The sequence below is a fragment of the Muntiacus reevesi genome, chromosome 13 (assembly GCF_963930625.1).
Source record: "Muntiacus reevesi chromosome 13, mMunRee1.1, whole genome shotgun sequence".
Lineage (NCBI taxonomy): Eukaryota > Metazoa > Chordata > Mammalia > Artiodactyla > Cervidae > Muntiacus > Muntiacus reevesi.
This window is the reverse complement of record NC_089261.1, coordinates 39,768,189-39,785,148: the sequence shown is the minus strand read 5'-3', so window position 1 is coordinate 39,785,148 and position 16,960 is coordinate 39,768,189. Positions and strand designations below refer to the sequence as shown.

The 16,960-nt window shown below is 37.7% G+C and overlaps 1 protein-coding gene across 1 annotated transcript in view; it reads right to left on the bottom strand.

Moving 5' to 3' along the window:
* Nucleotides 1-238: 238 nt before the first annotated feature.
* Nucleotides 239-16,960, bottom strand: part of FAT4 (FAT atypical cadherin 4) — a 174,135-nt gene continuing 157,413 nt past the window's right edge. The window contains exons 12-17 of the mRNA XM_065904930.1: nucleotides 15,187-15,272; nucleotides 14,080-14,259; nucleotides 10,957-11,081; nucleotides 8,917-9,134; nucleotides 4,564-4,825; nucleotides 239-2,158 (exon numbers count right to left, since the gene is read on the bottom strand). Coding sequence (XP_065761002.1) covers nucleotides 294-2,158; nucleotides 4,564-4,825; nucleotides 8,917-9,134; nucleotides 10,957-11,081; nucleotides 14,080-14,259; nucleotides 15,187-15,272 — 2,736 coding nt within the window. The 3' untranslated portion in view covers nucleotides 239-293. The remainder of the gene's footprint in view (nucleotides 2,159-4,563; nucleotides 4,826-8,916; nucleotides 9,135-10,956; nucleotides 11,082-14,079; nucleotides 14,260-15,186; nucleotides 15,273-16,960) is intronic.

Genomic DNA, 16,960 nt, shown 5'->3' with positions numbered 1-16,960 from the left:
AAATAACGAAAAAAAACAAAAAAATCTTTCCAAATGCTGCATGCCACGTAACTAGTTACAAAATACGATGCATGCAGGAAAAGAAATTTAACCAAGCGTATTTAAATTAAAAGAGTTGTGTTGAGTCTGTTTCAGCAGCATTGTGGTTATTATTTTTAACTTTCCCTCCAACAACCAGTTCCTACTGGCCTCTTTTGCAAACGTGACCCACCTTAGTGGGCAACCTTACCATGGTCTGTTTCTTGTTTTTTTTTTTTTTTTAATATATTTTTTGTAATGCCAGTACACAGAGTTCACACATACTGTTCTGCCTCCCCATCTTTGGGGGCTGGCTTAGTTGTGCCACCTTTGCCTTCTTCATTAGCTGCTGCCTTTTCTGGAAGAGATGCCAGATCTTTAAAAACATCTACATAATGGCCGAAACCAGGGCCCCAGTTCAAAAGGTTGTCCCAGTTGAAATTCCCTGCTTGCTGCCCGAGCTTCAAGGGCAGTGTGTTGTCAGCAACCCCCGGTGTGGCTGCCTGGGTGCCCACGGGCCCCCCCTCAGCCCTGCGGCCGTGGTACCTTCTAGGCTTCAGTCTGGCTCCATAATTATCCTCATCATCTGCATCCGATTCGTTGACTTGAGATAATTTGGGCATCCTGGAAGTATATACCATGGGCTTTTCCCTGTCATACTCCATTTCTGAGCAAGTGAAAGACTCGTGCGAGTCACTATCAGAAGAAGATTCTGGAGCCGGGATGCCATCCGCTGGATTCCGCGTTCTGGACAGGGGCCTTCTGCAGTCCTCTTCCGAAGAAGACCTCCCGTGATCTGCACTGCAGATACTTGGGTTTCTGGGCCGAGGCGTGTTGAGCCTCTCCACCTCTTCAATGGAGAGCCCTACTGGTGGGGAAGATTCCAGGGGCACCTGCCCAGTGGGCTGCTTCAGGCGACTCCCCGGCCTAGAGCCATGCGGCGCCACGGCCTGAGGACTCTTGCCTCTCCTGCCCAGCCTCGTGGCGTAGTTGAAGATGCCGGGCTGGCACGCGTCACCATGCATCTCCAAAGTGTTTCCCTCCCTCATGGGGAGATGCAGTTCCCTCGCTGGGCTGTTCCTGTAGAAAGTGGAGGACTTGGAGAAAGGGGCTGGGCTGTGTCGGGACAGAGGGTTGGGAGTCGGGCAAGCCGAGTGACTAAGGGAGCTGGATCTCAGACCTTGACTGTAGGCAGGCTGGTAGGTCAAGCTGCTGGCCCCCAGGGGCATGGGGGACTGCCTGGCGAAGCCCAGTGGGCTGTGCCTCTGGATGGAAAATTTGGGGGTGTGGCTCCGGAACTGCTTGTAGTGTTGGATGATGTCGGCGTCCGAAGGGGCGATGCTGCTGGCGTTGTCTATGTCGTAATGCTCTATTTCCTGCTCGGGGGAAGCCAGTGGGGCACTGGGGATGGTTTCTGAGTTGTGGGGAAGATCGGTCTCATCGTAGATGAGGTAGGGGTTTTCCCTCTCAATGATGTCTGGCTTCGGGTTCCCTTCGGGCTGTTTTCTCACGGTCATGTCCTCCCCATAGGGAGGGATGTTGTCTGGGTCATCGAAAGCAACATTCTCACTCCCCTTTTTCTTCTTCTCCTTCGGCTTCTTCTCCTCTTTGGGACTGTTGGCCTTCTTGCCCCTGCACTGATTACACAGGATCAGGCTCAAGACCAGAAGCGCCAGGACGGTGGCGCAGCTGCCCACGATGGCGGGCACAGCCCACAGGGGCAGGGAGATCTCCTCGGGGCCCGAGCTCAGGACACAGACGTGGCCTCCGGGGCTCCCAGCCTTGCACACCCTCCCCGGAGGACAGGAGACGCCGAGACAGGCCACCACCATCTCGCACGTCCGCCCTGTGTGCGACTCCGGGCAGCCGCAGGTGAAGCCGGAGTGCAGGCCTGGCTCGCAGCTGCCGCCGTTCTGGCACGGGTGGGAGGCGCAGTCCCCGGGGGGCACGCACTTGTACGCCAACCACTGGTTGACGCAAAGCAGGTCTCCCCAGCACGGGTTGCTGGCACAGATGTTCGGGCCGCGGCAGCCAATCTTCACAGAGGGATCCGTCTTAGAAATGGAGGCCAGGCTGTGTTTGCCACTGAAGGGAAGGCTCTCTCCACCGTACAGCATCGAAGCGATGCAGCCATCAAACCCTGCAGGGGCAAGAAGGAGCTGTAACATGTTGTAGGGAAACCAAACGCTGAAAAGGCTCCATTCATCTGGCAAAGGGAAGCTTTGCCATCACATCATGAGAGTTGAGAAACCACAACCTTATAGCCATCCTCCAACTGTAAGGCAATAAATCTGAGCCTGTTACAATGTAAGTTAGCAAGATGTGTAAGACTGCCATGAACAAAAGGTGGAGTAGATTGATGGGATCCTGCTCTTTCTGAAGATTTACGAAGGGCTCGAACAGGCTGAGTTTTCATTTTATCACTCCTTTCATTCAGTCATCTATTGATTTTATTTTTATAGTTTATAGACAAAGAATTACATAAAAATAAATTTTAATTTAAAAATACTTTAAAAAAACCAAAATAGGCCAATAACTTCAATCATTAGCTCTCGCGGTTTTAATGGAGGTGATATTGCTCCCAAGGAGCTGAGCATGAGTTCTTGAGGAACAAAAGAAAAATCTTAGCCATTACCAGGACTTGTGGGCTTCCAAAGGGCGGTATAGAATATACCTGTAGCATTAACATTTCATACAGTAGTGATGGCAGGGATCAGAAAACAAGGTCTAAAACAGCTCTTTAGGGGATGGTGATTTTTTTAAAAAAAGTTTAAGAAAGACTTTATTAGACAAATATTTGTGTGCTATATATATCTTGCCACTAACAAAAGGGTGTGATTTACATTGGCTTATTTTCTTACAACATTCAAGTGAATTAGCGTCCATATTCTAAAACAAGTTAAATATGTAAGAACTAATTAAGATGTAGGCTTTAACTTTTATGCTTTGACTACATTACTCTGTCATGCATTTTTTCAATTTTCCTTTTATTTGATGCATCATTCCACCCTGGTGTCACTTCCATCCCATTTCCATAAGCTCCTGGGACATCTGCTTTTGTCCCTACACTCCTGGTTTTATTTCTATGAATTAGTCCCCTTTAAAGTCTCATTTTCTTCTAAACAACCACTGACTCAGAGTTACTCAAGGTAAGGCCTTAGGCTTTCTTTTCAGTTCACACCCTCACATTTGGTTATCACATCCATGCCCAGTGCTTCAGTTACCTGCTTGACACTAGTAACTCCTAAAGATGTATCTCCAACTGGTCTACTCTGGATTTCCAGACCATCTACCCAAAGGCCTTTCTCAAAGGTGCTCCAAACTCAGAGAACCCCAAACCAAAATCTTGATGTTCCCCATAGATGTGCTTATTTTTGCACCATTTTGCAGTTTTCTCTTGTGGTGGCACTAGTCTTCTTCTAGTTGGAAGGTCAAAAACCTCTCTGAATTTTATCAAAATCATTAACATTTTATTTGACTTTCATTCCTGATATTATTCCTTATCCCCTTCTTTTAAATCTCCTGCCACCACATAGTCAATCCTCACAAAATACAGTGGCTAGATCATTGCAGTATCTTCCAGCTAATTTATGCAAGTCCCCTCTTGTCCTGTTCCCATGCACTTTTCAGAGTGTAGCCCAAAGGATCTTTAATATCACTGAATATCTAATTTTGATACTCCTATGATTAATTTTCAGGTATTTTTCAGTAATTTTGGTACTCCTGTGATTAACTTCTCACTGTTCCAAGAATGAGATCAAGATTGCCATATGGTCTAGAAGACCTGTCATTCTCCAACTTCATCTTTGATTTGCGATATCAGCCCTCATTGTTGTGGGTTCTATGATCCTGACAATCTATTTTTCCCCCTTTCATTCTCATCAGTATAAATTAACTTTTCATTCCCTCCCATCCTCATTTTCATGTCAGTTTCCAGAGAAGTCTCCCTTTCTCCATTTTTGGCAATCTCTTAGAATTCTATGTTCTTCCTTACATCATTTATCATAGGTTAAAATAATATATTTCCTTGTGTAATGATTTCATCGATGTTTGTCTCCCTTATAGGACCATGCATTCTATGGAAAGAGTCCACCATTGTAGTTCATGCCAAGTACCTACAGGGCTCTGTAAATATCTGTTGTGTGAATGCACAAATGGATGAGTAAATGAATGAATGTACAAATAAATGTTTAGTGCACAAGGAAAGGATCAAAACAGCCTGGACTGAATTATGAACTTGGTAGAAAATGGCTAAAGAAAGTGATGGCCAATAATTTATTACTAACCTTCTAAAGATATTTATGATGGTCTTGAAAAGTAAAAGTGAACGTATCAGTCATTCAGTCGTATCCGACTCTTTGCAACCCCATGGACTGTAGCCCGCCAGGTTCCTCTGTCCATGGAATTCTCCAGGCGAGAATGCTGGAGTGGGTTTTCATTCCCTTCTCCAGGGAATATTCCTAAAGGATGTTCTCAGGCATCTAGCTACTTTTATAGGAACAATTTTACCTTTCTTTTGTGCCTCCACTCAGCGCAAGCATTTACCTGTTTGAGCATCTCGATGAGCTTGATTGGGAGGAATTCCTCCAAGAGATATAGTGAGCACGTCCAGGCCACCAAAATCCTGAGTAGGGTGAATGATGTCTCTGTTATGAATTCTGTCAACGGACAACACTGTGGCTGTTCCATTTTTCCCAATTAGGAAAGTATGCCAGTGGCCATCAGCGACATAGACTTCAGGAATATTTCTCTCCACTTTGCCCGCAATTCCAGCATCCGATGTAAAATGTACTTTGCCATTCTTAATCTGTAAAACACATTAAAAATAATGTAGAATTAAACTATGGTATGCTTGAACAAAAGCAGAAGTATAAAGAAACTAAGACACTGAGCAACTTAAAGCAGAGGGAATACTTGAGGAGTCTGCTTGTGTGAGAATATATTTACTTATATTGCCTTTACAATTTTAAGTAACATATACCTTCACATTTAATAGGTTCACATTTAATAGTTTTCAAGGTATTATTATATTTATAACTAGTTTTTCAAGATGTACATATTCATTTTTCAGAACACAAGCGAGATAGTAATAGGGTGAATGAATACTCCCCTTAGGATAGATAAATCACACCTTTTTATGATTACTTATATTTTAATGACAATTGCAAGTTAAAAAACTTTTTTAGTAAATGGCCCACAGCTATCAAAAAATATTAAAACTATATCCAAAAAGAAAAATCAGTGCTTAATTAAAAATGAAGCTTAGTTGGAAAAGTAAAAACATAAATACATTGTTTTACCTGTCATCTATCACACAGTGGAATTTTATTTTTTTTAAAAAAAATCATGCTTATTATTTATATCATTTATTGAGATGACAAGTATGATGAATAAAGGGTGAGTTCTTAATAATGAGGTGTCTTGGCAAGTCTTTATTTTGGCTGTCTTTTAATATTTATCTAAGGGATATTTGGTTTCTTTTACTTTGCCCACTAGAACATCGGGTAACAGGAAGCTCTTACTCCAGTTTCCAGCTCGCAGGTCTCCAGTTTTCTAAGTAGACACTTGGAAAATGAAATAGTTTATAAGCAGAATGAAAAGAGCATAATCCCGACACTACTGCCAGAGGATAAAGTGGCACTGAGCATCAAATGACGGGAATGAAAGGATGGATCCATTTATTTTGTCACTCAGATCAACTGCTATTTCTACATGCAACAAACACATCTGGTAGAACTAAAAATGAATTCATTTTTACTTTGTGGAAAATATGCCTAACACATTTACATACGTTATTCATAATGCAATATTCTATTAAAGCTGTTTATCCAGATAATAATATATTCCAGTACTGAACCCAGGACAAAAATAAAAAGAAAATTGTGGTTAAATGACAGTAATGTCATCAAATGGACAAAATCTCATGAAACACACAGGAATTATACTAATTCATCTTAGGTTCTAGCCAGGGTCCTTTTTGGAAAGAAGCTTTCTGAAAAGACTTCTCCAAAGTTTCATGTTTCTCTCCTAATTGATCACACCCTGTCATACTTTCATTTGACCAATTTCTGATGAAAAAGTCCATGGAACAGACTGTGTGTAGAGTAGGATGAAAAAGAATCTATGTTTCCATTACAACAGTCTTCATATTCTACCTCTCCCCAATAATACTCTACCTAACTCTTTTATACACCCTAGTTGTCAAAATATCATGTACATTTTTTGCTTGGTTTTATTTATTCATAGATTGACTTGCTCATTTATTTATTTATTTTTGACTCTAAAGAGCTTGGAATCATCCCAAGTCTGTACAACATACCTGGCCTTACTTCAAAACAAAAACAAACCAACTATATACCAAAACCAGAATGATTTGGACTAGATACAAAGTCCATCGCCTTGCATTATTGCATTTCCAAATAAGGAGATAAACCAAGTGAGGGGAAAGAAGAGAGCTATGTGAAACACTGTAAATACAGTGTAAAACCCATGATACATAAGAATGCTTTTCTTTTGTTTTTCTCTCTGAATTTTTCTCTCCTTAGTTTCTTTCTTTCTTTTTTATTTTTTTAATCTGAATAAAGAAAGAAAGAGAGATAGAAAGCAACTGTCAGAAACTGAGCCAAAAAAGAAAGAAGAAAACCAGGACCCGTGATCACTGATAAGCTAATTGATAAGTAACAGTACATTCTAACTAGTTTCCTCTCCCGGATAAGCAGATCGTATTCCTGTCATCCAAGTAACTTGCCTGCTTACAACAGTTACTCTCTTCCTGTCTGTTCAGTTCTCTTTAATCACTGTTTTTTGGTTTTTTTTTTTAATCTATTTACTCTACCTGCCAAACCCCTTAATCTCTGAAAAGCTACCTTTCAAAATTTTCATACAAAGGAAATGTGAATGGCCTGCATTAGTCATCATTTTGATTCAATTTCCCTTCAGGAAGAAAAGAAATCTCCAATGCTTGCTACCAATGTAACAAAATCTGGAGAGGCTACATGCTGCTGTTCTGTTGGAAATGCAAGATTTTTATGGTGGCAAAAAACGGATCCTGACATTCAGCTTCTTCCTTGAGGAAGGAAAATATTCTGTCTCTGATTTCTCCAAGCACATTGTTTTTGTATCTCTTGGCTTAAAGAGATAACATACAGAAATATTTCATATGTCATTTAAATGGCACGAGGACTTGGAAGAAGTTGAACAGATAATGCACAGACCTCAATGTCAAAGCCTCTCCATGCATATAAAAACATTTCTTGTAAGAATATGCCGGTCTCCTGCTTTCTTTACTTCGATACACTTTTCAATGAAAACTATGAGCACCAAATAATGTTAAACAATGACTTAGGTGTTTTGTTTTGCAGTTACTCTATTACTTCTGGAACTGGGCTCTTTGTTTCAATAATGGAGGTAAAATTATAACTTCAAGTTATTCTCCAACTGGATTTGGGCAGAGTTTCTGAGTCTCAGCAGCACCGACATTCAGACTGGATGGTTCTTTGTTACAGGGTATTGTGCTGTGTGCTGAAGGATATTTAGCAGCATATTTGACTTCCAACCACTAGATGCCCGTAGTTGCGCCCCTCTCTCCTGCCCCCAACAACCATGACAATAAAAAATGTTTCCAGCTTTGCCAAATCAAAATCACCCCCAGTTGGGAATGGCTAGACCAGGGAGATTATGAGACTCTTAGAAACATTTCTTTTTGTACTAAATATTTAAAGGTATATACAGACTTCCCTGGTGGCAGTAAAAAAAAAATGTGCCTGACAATGCAGGACACACCGGTTTCAATCCCTAGCTCGGGAAGATCCCCCGGAGAAGGAAATGACAACCCACTCCAGAATTCTTGCCTGGAAAATCCCATGGACAGAGGAGCCTGGTGGCCTACAGTCCATGGGGTTGCAAAATAGTCAGATATGACTTAGCGACTAAATAAGAGGCTGCGTACCAACCAGAGTTCTCTTGGATGGAGAGAAATCTTGAGAATAAAGAGGCTGAAGTTTAGAGGTGAATGTCTGTTTTTATTTTTAGCATTGTATGTGAATTAAACCTACTAATTTTCTAAGTATATTGCTTCTTTCTTTTATAAACTAAGCTTTTAGTAATTTTCAAAATATTGATATATAAGTGGAAATAATTCAGGAAATATGGGTTTGTTTTCTTAAGAATTTATTAATATAAATCCTAATAATTCTGCTGGTAATATAAAAATTATGAGCAGACTTATAATATACTGAATATATATATATAACTCATTTATAGCTGAGGAGAAAAAAATATGTGTAAAAAGCCTAATGATAAATCAACATGAAATATAATGTTGCAGAAATATTTATTTAGAAATTATTTGGAGAAGCTAACTGAAATTTTACTCACAATAAATTCCAAAGATATTTAATTTCACAGGCATTACATGGATAGTGAATCAAATATAAATATGTTCCAGAACAAAGGCAGAAAATTTCAAAAAAAATTTTTATTCTTGTCCTGCCAATTAATATATACATATAAGTGTTTGGAATAATTCTTGGAAAAAAAGTATTTTTTCCATTTCAAAGACATATCTTTTGGTTTTACTTTGTTTTAAAGTAGGGTTAAAAACAATATGAATTTTTTTGTCTGGCAAAGTAGATTGCAACAAATTTTTTCTTTGCTGGCCTACCCAGCAGTGGACTCTATTCTAAACAAAAGTGTTTAGAAACCAAACCATTCAGATCTTTGTTACTCTGGCCAATGCCTGAGGAATAGTTAAGATAGATGATATTGGAATAGTGCCCAGCATTGGTCGGAACTCTAATGGGCTGTAAAGAAAAGGATAGAAATTATGGGAGAAGTGATTTAAACCATGACACAGCAGGCGGTGTAATCAAATGAAGTCACCATTAGCTTTTATCTTACCTTCACAGTAGTGTAATTGCTGCTTTCTTGGATATGGATTAAAATGCCATTCTCGCTTCTTGTCCTGAATTTTACTTCCAGACTGTTCACACCAAAAGGCTCCAACATGGCACCTCGGATGCTCTGCCTCAACAAATATTCCCGCTTCTCATTCTGACTCATGTGGTAGTCCAGGCGCCCTTTGCCTTCTAATGATAAGGCTGTGTCCGGGGTAATAGCTGAAAGACAACAAAGAAAGATAAACATGAATGCATCCAACAGGCATTTCTTAGAGTTTCTTTGGTGACAAAAATTTATAAAAAAGAACACTGAAATTATTAAGGATTTGGAATCAGTGTCCCCTAATCCTCCTCTGAAAAATTTACTGCCACTTGAGAATTATTGTGTGAGTTGATTTCAAATGCTTAAATCTATGTTGGAACCAAGAAATGTAAAACATTTTGTGACACTTATTCATTTGCAAAATATTCATTAAAATATTTGATACATGCTATATACATTATGAATACCTGGAGAGATAGCTACATTTTAAAAATGTACAGTTGAAAATTTTAATTATAAGTTTCAGTGTATTTCTAAAATGAGTAATCTTTAAAGTCTCTAACTTGGAAAATTTGAACAAAGAAGGGTACAAACATTCATATTTGCAACTAACTTTATTAGTACTAATAATTACATAGATTTAATTTGTGACCATGTATAATTATCATATATATTATATTTATAATCTAATAAATGTTCACACTTCTGAAGTACGTAAGTGTGTTATAGCTAACAGATTTAAAGAACATGAAGAAATGAGCTCAAAAAGATTTCAACAGTGAATGGTACATTTTAAGAAGGTAAACTATGTAGTATGAATTATACCTCAATTTTTTAAAAAGAACCACAGGCTTTTCTCACGTGAGTGGCATTTTATTTTCCAAATATAATTAGATTACTACTTACTAAATACTCATTACTTTAAAAAAATCATGTGAAAATGCACTTTTTCTGTGTTTTGATTTTATCCTAAATAAACACAATCATACCTCTGCTGAGATCTTTTTGATTATAGTAAATACTTAATCATGGGCTTCCCTGGTGGTTCAGAGGGTAAAGTGTCTGCCTGCAATGCAGGAGACCTGGGTTTGATCCCTGGGTTGAGGAGATCCCCTAGAGAAGGAAATGGCAACCCACTCCAGTATTCTTGCCTGGAGAACCCAATGGACAGAGGAGCCTGGTAGGCTACAGTCCATGGGGTCGCAGAGAGTCGGACACGACTGAGCGATTTCACTTCACTTCACTTATACTTAATCATAAATTTCTATTCATTCTCATAGCAGAATCAAATGACTACTTGAAAAGTGGTCAGGTAGGTGCAATGATTTAGGTAGTAACCACTTATCTGACAACAAAGCAATTCTATTAAAAAGATTCCATTAGAGTTGTTCATATACAACCTGAAATTAGAGAATGCCATTCTCTAATGAACTCTTGAATGTCATTAATATCTTATTAATAATATTAGGATTTAGAAACAACTAATAAAAGAATTTTAAAAGTAATATTTGAAACCAATTTCATTAACTGCAATTTAAAATTTAATTATCACCTTTAACTATAATAGATTTTATTGCCATTACATGTTTTGAACTCAGTATTCAGCAATTCAGTACTTTTACTTTTCAACCAAACACAACATGTTCACCAGAGAAATATCCCATAAAGGTGGATAATATTAAACCAAAACCTGAATATAGCTCTGGTCTTGTACATTTCCAAGCATTCCTATAAGTAAAACAAAAATAACTAAATGATACATTTATAAAATGAAAACTAAGGACATATTTAGTAAGTATTTCTAAAAGGATTTCACTCTTCCTTGGCTTGAGAACATGAATTAAAACCTGTCACTGTATTTTACCAATTATTCCCCATTTAATATTTTCAATAGTATCAAAACATAATTCTTTTAATTCAATTACATATTTAGGTGCATATATTTATACTTTTCAAGGTTATTAGAATTTCCAGTGGAAGATGAAATAGCTTGCATACATTTTTCACAGTATTTCCCGGTCAGTCCTTCCCTGCAATGACACTGCTGCCATGACCAGTAATCTGTACACGTGCCACCGTGTTGACAGGGACTGTGAGTACAAGCGCCTTCTAGTCTGGGGCATCTAAAATACAATCAGAATAAAGACACATAGAGCACAAAGCTGGCAGGGGGAGAAATTTGATAAAATTAGATATAAACTTTTATTAACCTGTTTAGTCTTCATGAACTCAATGCTTTGAAACTTAGGTTGCAACTATATTTGGAACATCTAATCAAACTAAAAGTTGCCTTGTAACATACGCCCTGCCTCATTCAGAAAAGACAAGATGAAGCAAAACATCTTCAACAGCAAAGAAAGAGGTGGTAATTTCTTCTTTAAATTAATTCTTAATTGAGCAAAACTTCCTGGCCAAATAAACACTTCGATTCATGTGCTCTCAGGGCTACATGTTTCTTTGAGTACCCAGCTCCTCCATTAAATGACTCAAGCAACTAATCTTTACTGAATGGCTACTGCATGTCAAACATGGTTCTAAGCATGGAGATAAAATGATGGAAAAAATCCATGTGTTCATGGAATGCTTTTTTTTTTTTTTTTCCTTGTAGGGGAGGCAGATAAAAAACTTTAGATAAATGTGTAGTATGTTTAGAAAGAAGGAAGTTCTGTGGGAAAATGAAGGCAGAGAAGGACTGGGAGTATTTTGGGGATGTTCTTGGATCCCTAGGTTAGAGGTTAGATTGAAGGAAGGATTTGTCTTCATGAAGTCCTAAATAAAGTGAGAGAGCAAAGTATATCTAGTCAAAGATCATTCCAGGCAGAGGAAAGAGCCAAGTGAGAGAATCCTGAAGTGAAACTGTCCTTGGCATGTTTGAGGAACACCAAATGGCTAAATATAGTCAGAGCAGCAATGTGAACAAGGAGAAGAGGTAGATAATGGTAAGGAGGATAAGATAGGAAAAGAACTGTGTCAGAAATGGCTGGGATATGACCTGAGGACTACCCTGTTTGCTGTCCATGCTGGACCTTTGCTGAACACTCCATTAAAACTGCTGAACAGTTGCTGAGTTGCAAAAAGGAAAGAATAATGCTGAGAACCAGACTTTCCCTGCATTAAAGAAAATACACTTTCCCCTAGTAACAAATGAGGTGTGCTCCAGAATTCAATCATACATGTAGAATAATTTTACCCTCCAGTCCAAAGTTTTGATAAGCAACTTGTGTAAGCCTGTATTAATTTCCCTCTTTCTCCTACTAAACAAAAAAATAAACAAACAAAATGCTTGTTCATCTTCTTTCCAGTGGGACATTACTTTGGGTTCCTCTGGAATCTGTGACCCTTAAATTGCAATCTGAAGATCCCAAATAAACTGCCTTTACACCTCTTTACATTCCAGGTCCTTTTGGTTGACAAAGGAGAGGTCTGTCTTATAAGTCACGGTAAGAACTGATTTCTGTTTTAATTTTCTTTAATTTTTTTTGTTTGTTTTATATTGGAGTAGAGTTGATTGACAATGTTGTGTTAGTTTCAGGTATATAGCAAACTGATTCAGTGATATACATATTTCTATTCTTTTTCAAATTCTTTTCCCATTTAGATTATCATAGAGTGTTGAGCAGAATTCCCCATGCTGTCCAGTAGGTCCTTGTTGGTTATCTATTTTAAATATAGCAGATTGACATGACTTCTGTTTTTGAAGTATCATTCTGTTTGCTGGTGGACTGACATACCACATTTTGTCAGAAAGAGAGGAGTCAAAGGTGGTCTAGAAATTGTGGTTGACCAAGTGCATGGACTGAGTTATTATTATCTGAGATGAGACAAAATACAAGGAGTGGGTTTGGGAGGAGTCAGGAAGGAAGGTCAGAAGTTCAGTTTTAAAATTAAGTTTGAAAGACTTGTTAGAAATACACCCTGAATACTGGGTATGCTGTCGGATATGAGGGTAAAGTTCAGAGGAGAGGTCAGGTTTAAGATACACATTTCAGAGTTATCAGTTTTAGAGACAGTACGTAAAACCAAGGACTATATAAAATGACTTAAAAAATTTTTTAATGACTTCAAGAATGAATACAGATACAAAACAGAAGAAGTTAAGATGAGAAAAATGAGAGTAGAAAACCAACGGTGTACCATGTGCTGGTGGACAAACTAATAGAATTGTTCTCAGTGTTGCTGAAGTTCAATAAGAGGAGACTTGATCATTGATTTTAGCAACACAGCAGTTATGGGTCACTCTGACAAAGATAGAAAAATGGAAAACGGGATAACAAAGTTTTTTAAAACTATGAAGTGGAAGAAATAGTAGCCTAAATTGAAAGAAGAAAAACACTGTTTAGAAAGCTGGATTGCTATTTTAAGAAAGTTTGGGGACATGAAGTCTATGGTGTAAAAGGGGGGTTGGTCTTTTCAGAATTAGGAGCAATTCATTCAGCAGTAGGTTACAGGGTGGACTATAGGCTGCATGGGCAGCCGTGGAGAAATGAGCTTTGGGAAATTTTGCCTTAATTCACCTCAATTTTCTAAGCAAGTTAGGAAGCAAATTCATTAGCTGGGAAAACAATGCAAGAGATAATGTCTGAGGTTTGTGTAAAGAAGAGGCATGATATAACTACTGAAGAAGGGGAAAGTAACTAAATTAGGGGAATATAACATATTGCCAGGCATTAATTATGGCTACACTAGAGTCTAGTAATCAGGAATTTAAAGAGAATAAGAACTCCTCAAGAGCAGGGATCTGCCTTGTCCCTTTATTTGAGTCTAGAGCCAGACCAAGGGAATCGTATATTTAAATGTAAAACTATTTAATCTCTAATCGATTCTGTACACATTATTACTAACCCTTATATATTACTATGTGCCAGATTCCTTTTTATGTGATTTACTTACTTAACTCATACTTTTCACAACTATGTAAAGTATACACATGCATACATGCACACATCCATATATTTTCCCACACTCACAGCTATAAGGAAATACTTAAAATTCAAAACAGCATAAAACACTTGGTATTTTTGGAGCTTTGAGCACAATAATTTCATCTCTTGATGCTCAATTATCATACACGTTTGGTATTTACAGTTTTCTTTACAACAGTAAGAAATGAGGTTGCCATACTGATCTAGGATTCCTTGTGCTGCCAAAGCTTGGCTGGGTTCCAGAGGCCTTCCATTGACTGCAAACTCCATTATACACCCAACAAAATCATGACTTTCTACGTGTCCTCTCCTCTGAAGGATTGGTTCTAGCGATCTAATACCACCAACTGTGACTCGGTTAGGCTGAACGTCCAGAGTCCTACATAAGAAAGGAAAGATGTGATTGACAGAACATTGTAACTCAATTAGACTTCAATCAAAAATAAGAAAGGAAACATATGTATATTAGTATCAATACAGTAGATTCCTGTAGAATATTTAGTTTAAGAAAAAAATGACTGTAACTTTTCCTGGCATGTATTAAAACATAGTACATATCAATGGAAAACGTTACTTAGGGATGCATGTTTTCTAAACAGATACCTACAGGATTGTTAGATTTTTCAGAATACAGAAAATTGCAAAACTAGTGGAAATAATATTTTCAGTTAGTCAAATGAGATGTATATAACAATGTTAAGTTTTTGAAAAGGCGCATACTATCAGAAAGAAAATAAAATGCAGTAGAAGTGACAACTCTAATACTAATGTCAGATTACATTTTTCCTTCACTACGGAGATAATAAGGAATCAAGTAAGTCAGTTAAAACAAATGGATGATGTATCACTATTTCTTCTTCTCTCTCTGTAACTATTTCTATAAAAATCCCTTATGCTTTAGGTGAGGTAAGATTGTATTTCACCTTCAGGCACTATTGAAAAATATCTATCATTGTCACATACAACTTGCAAAAATACATTTAAAAGAGGATGGGATCCTTATCCTAACCTTCTTGCAGTACCCCAGTCACATGCAACTATTTCATGGAGCTTCTGAAAGAGGATAGGCTGTTAAGCTTTCCTCTCTCTAGCTTTATCCTCATCTGTACCACTTCATTTTTATACTGTTTTTACACATTTTGTAGACTAATTATTACCTTCTTGCTGTTTAGTATGAAAATCCCTTTAGAGAGGACAAAATATCTTCAACTTTTATATAATATTTAGCATAATAAAATTATTTTAAAGTATAATTTCACTTTGAATTTTAATTAATAATAAAGATCAAACTAATAATTCTACTTACCAGTCATCTGAAACTGCCACATTACTAACAGCACAGTATCCTGCTTCTTGGTTCTCAGAACAAGAGTCCACAGTTAAAGAAGCTGCCTATAAAGCAAGAGAAGAAATGGTCAGTATGAACTCTATCATCCCTGTTGCTCTTTTCAGCTAACACTACCCAAGACTTGTTTCTGCATGGACATGTTCTTTAAATTGAAATAAAATTTTGATATATTGGGCTGACCAGAAAGTTCATTTGGATTTTTCCATAACATCTTATGGAAAAATCCACATGAACTTTCTGAGTAACCCAATAGTATATTATAATACAGCTTGTTTTTACGTAGACATGATTTTTAAATTGAATTAAAATTTTGATGCATTGAGTTGGCCAGAAAGTTCATTTGTTTTTTCCATAACAACTTATGGAAAAATTCAATCTATCTTTCTGAGCCACCCAATAGTATAATACAATTATAATTCAAATGAGGCATTGGCAATATGAACTGTGGCCTGCCAGGCTCCTCTGTCTATGGAATTCTCCATAGAGAATTCTCCATAGAGAAAGAATATTGGAGTGGGTAGGCATTCCCTTCTCCAGGGGATCTTCCCAACCCAGGGATCGAGCCCAGGTCTCCAGTATTGCAGGCAGATTCTTTACCTTCTGAGCCACCAGGAAAGCCCACAATTATAATACATGATTCAATTAGGGGTGCACATTTCCTTTATGTACCTAAAGCTAAAACTCTGAAACTATTACATGTAAGAAGTAGGAAAGTGCTTTAAAAAATCTTCTCCAGCACCCTTGTTTTATAGATGAAATAAAAAAAATGTGGAGAAGGAAATGGCAACCCACTCCAGTATTCATGCCCAGAAAATCCCATGAACCGAGGAGCCTGAGGGGCTGCAGTCCATGGGGTCGCAAAGGGTCAGACACGACTGAGAGACTTCAGCTGAGCTCAGCTCTAAGGCCCAATTTTATGGCTTCCCTTATAGCTCAGTTGGTGAAGACTTTGCCTGCAGTGCAGGACACCCTGGTTCAATTCCTGGGTTGGGAAGATCCCCTGGAGAAGGAAATGGCAACCCACTCCAGTGATCTTGCCTGGAGAGTCCTATGGACGGAGGAGCCTGGTGGGCTACAGTCCATGGGGTCGCAGAGTCGGACACGACTTAGCGACTAAGCCCCCCCTCCGCCCAATTTTAAGTCACTGGAGGTTTATTATTCTTTCCAAAACAAGTTTTTATTTTGCTACAATTTTTAATTATAATCTTTGTTTTAACTCTTAAGATGTTGAAGTGTATGTCATCATAAAAAAAAATGTCATTATCTCTTAGGATATCATACGTTAGGTGTGAGACAGCTTCTTGGGATTACAATCTTAAGAAAAATGCTTATCCTACTATCTACCTGTTCCAAAAAAACAAACAAAAAAAACAGATATCTAATTTTTAAAAAGTTTATTTCCAATAATATTTCAGTCATATTCACAAAAAGATTTTGGAAGTATAATATAAATACTACTACTGCAATCTATGAAGACTGTAATATTTATAATAAAGTTTGAGATGATTTAAACAAGTCATATAGATGCTCTTTTCATTTTTAAGCATCATTCTATACAAATGGCATATTACAGCATATTTATCTATAGTGTGAATGCATTATTATATATTATTATACAGTAGTAACTCACCAATATCATTTAAATCACAACTTATAGTAATCATTTTTGTGTCTTAAGAGTTGCATATTCCCCTGAGAAAAAAAACCTTCTGTTTAGTATGACATATTAATA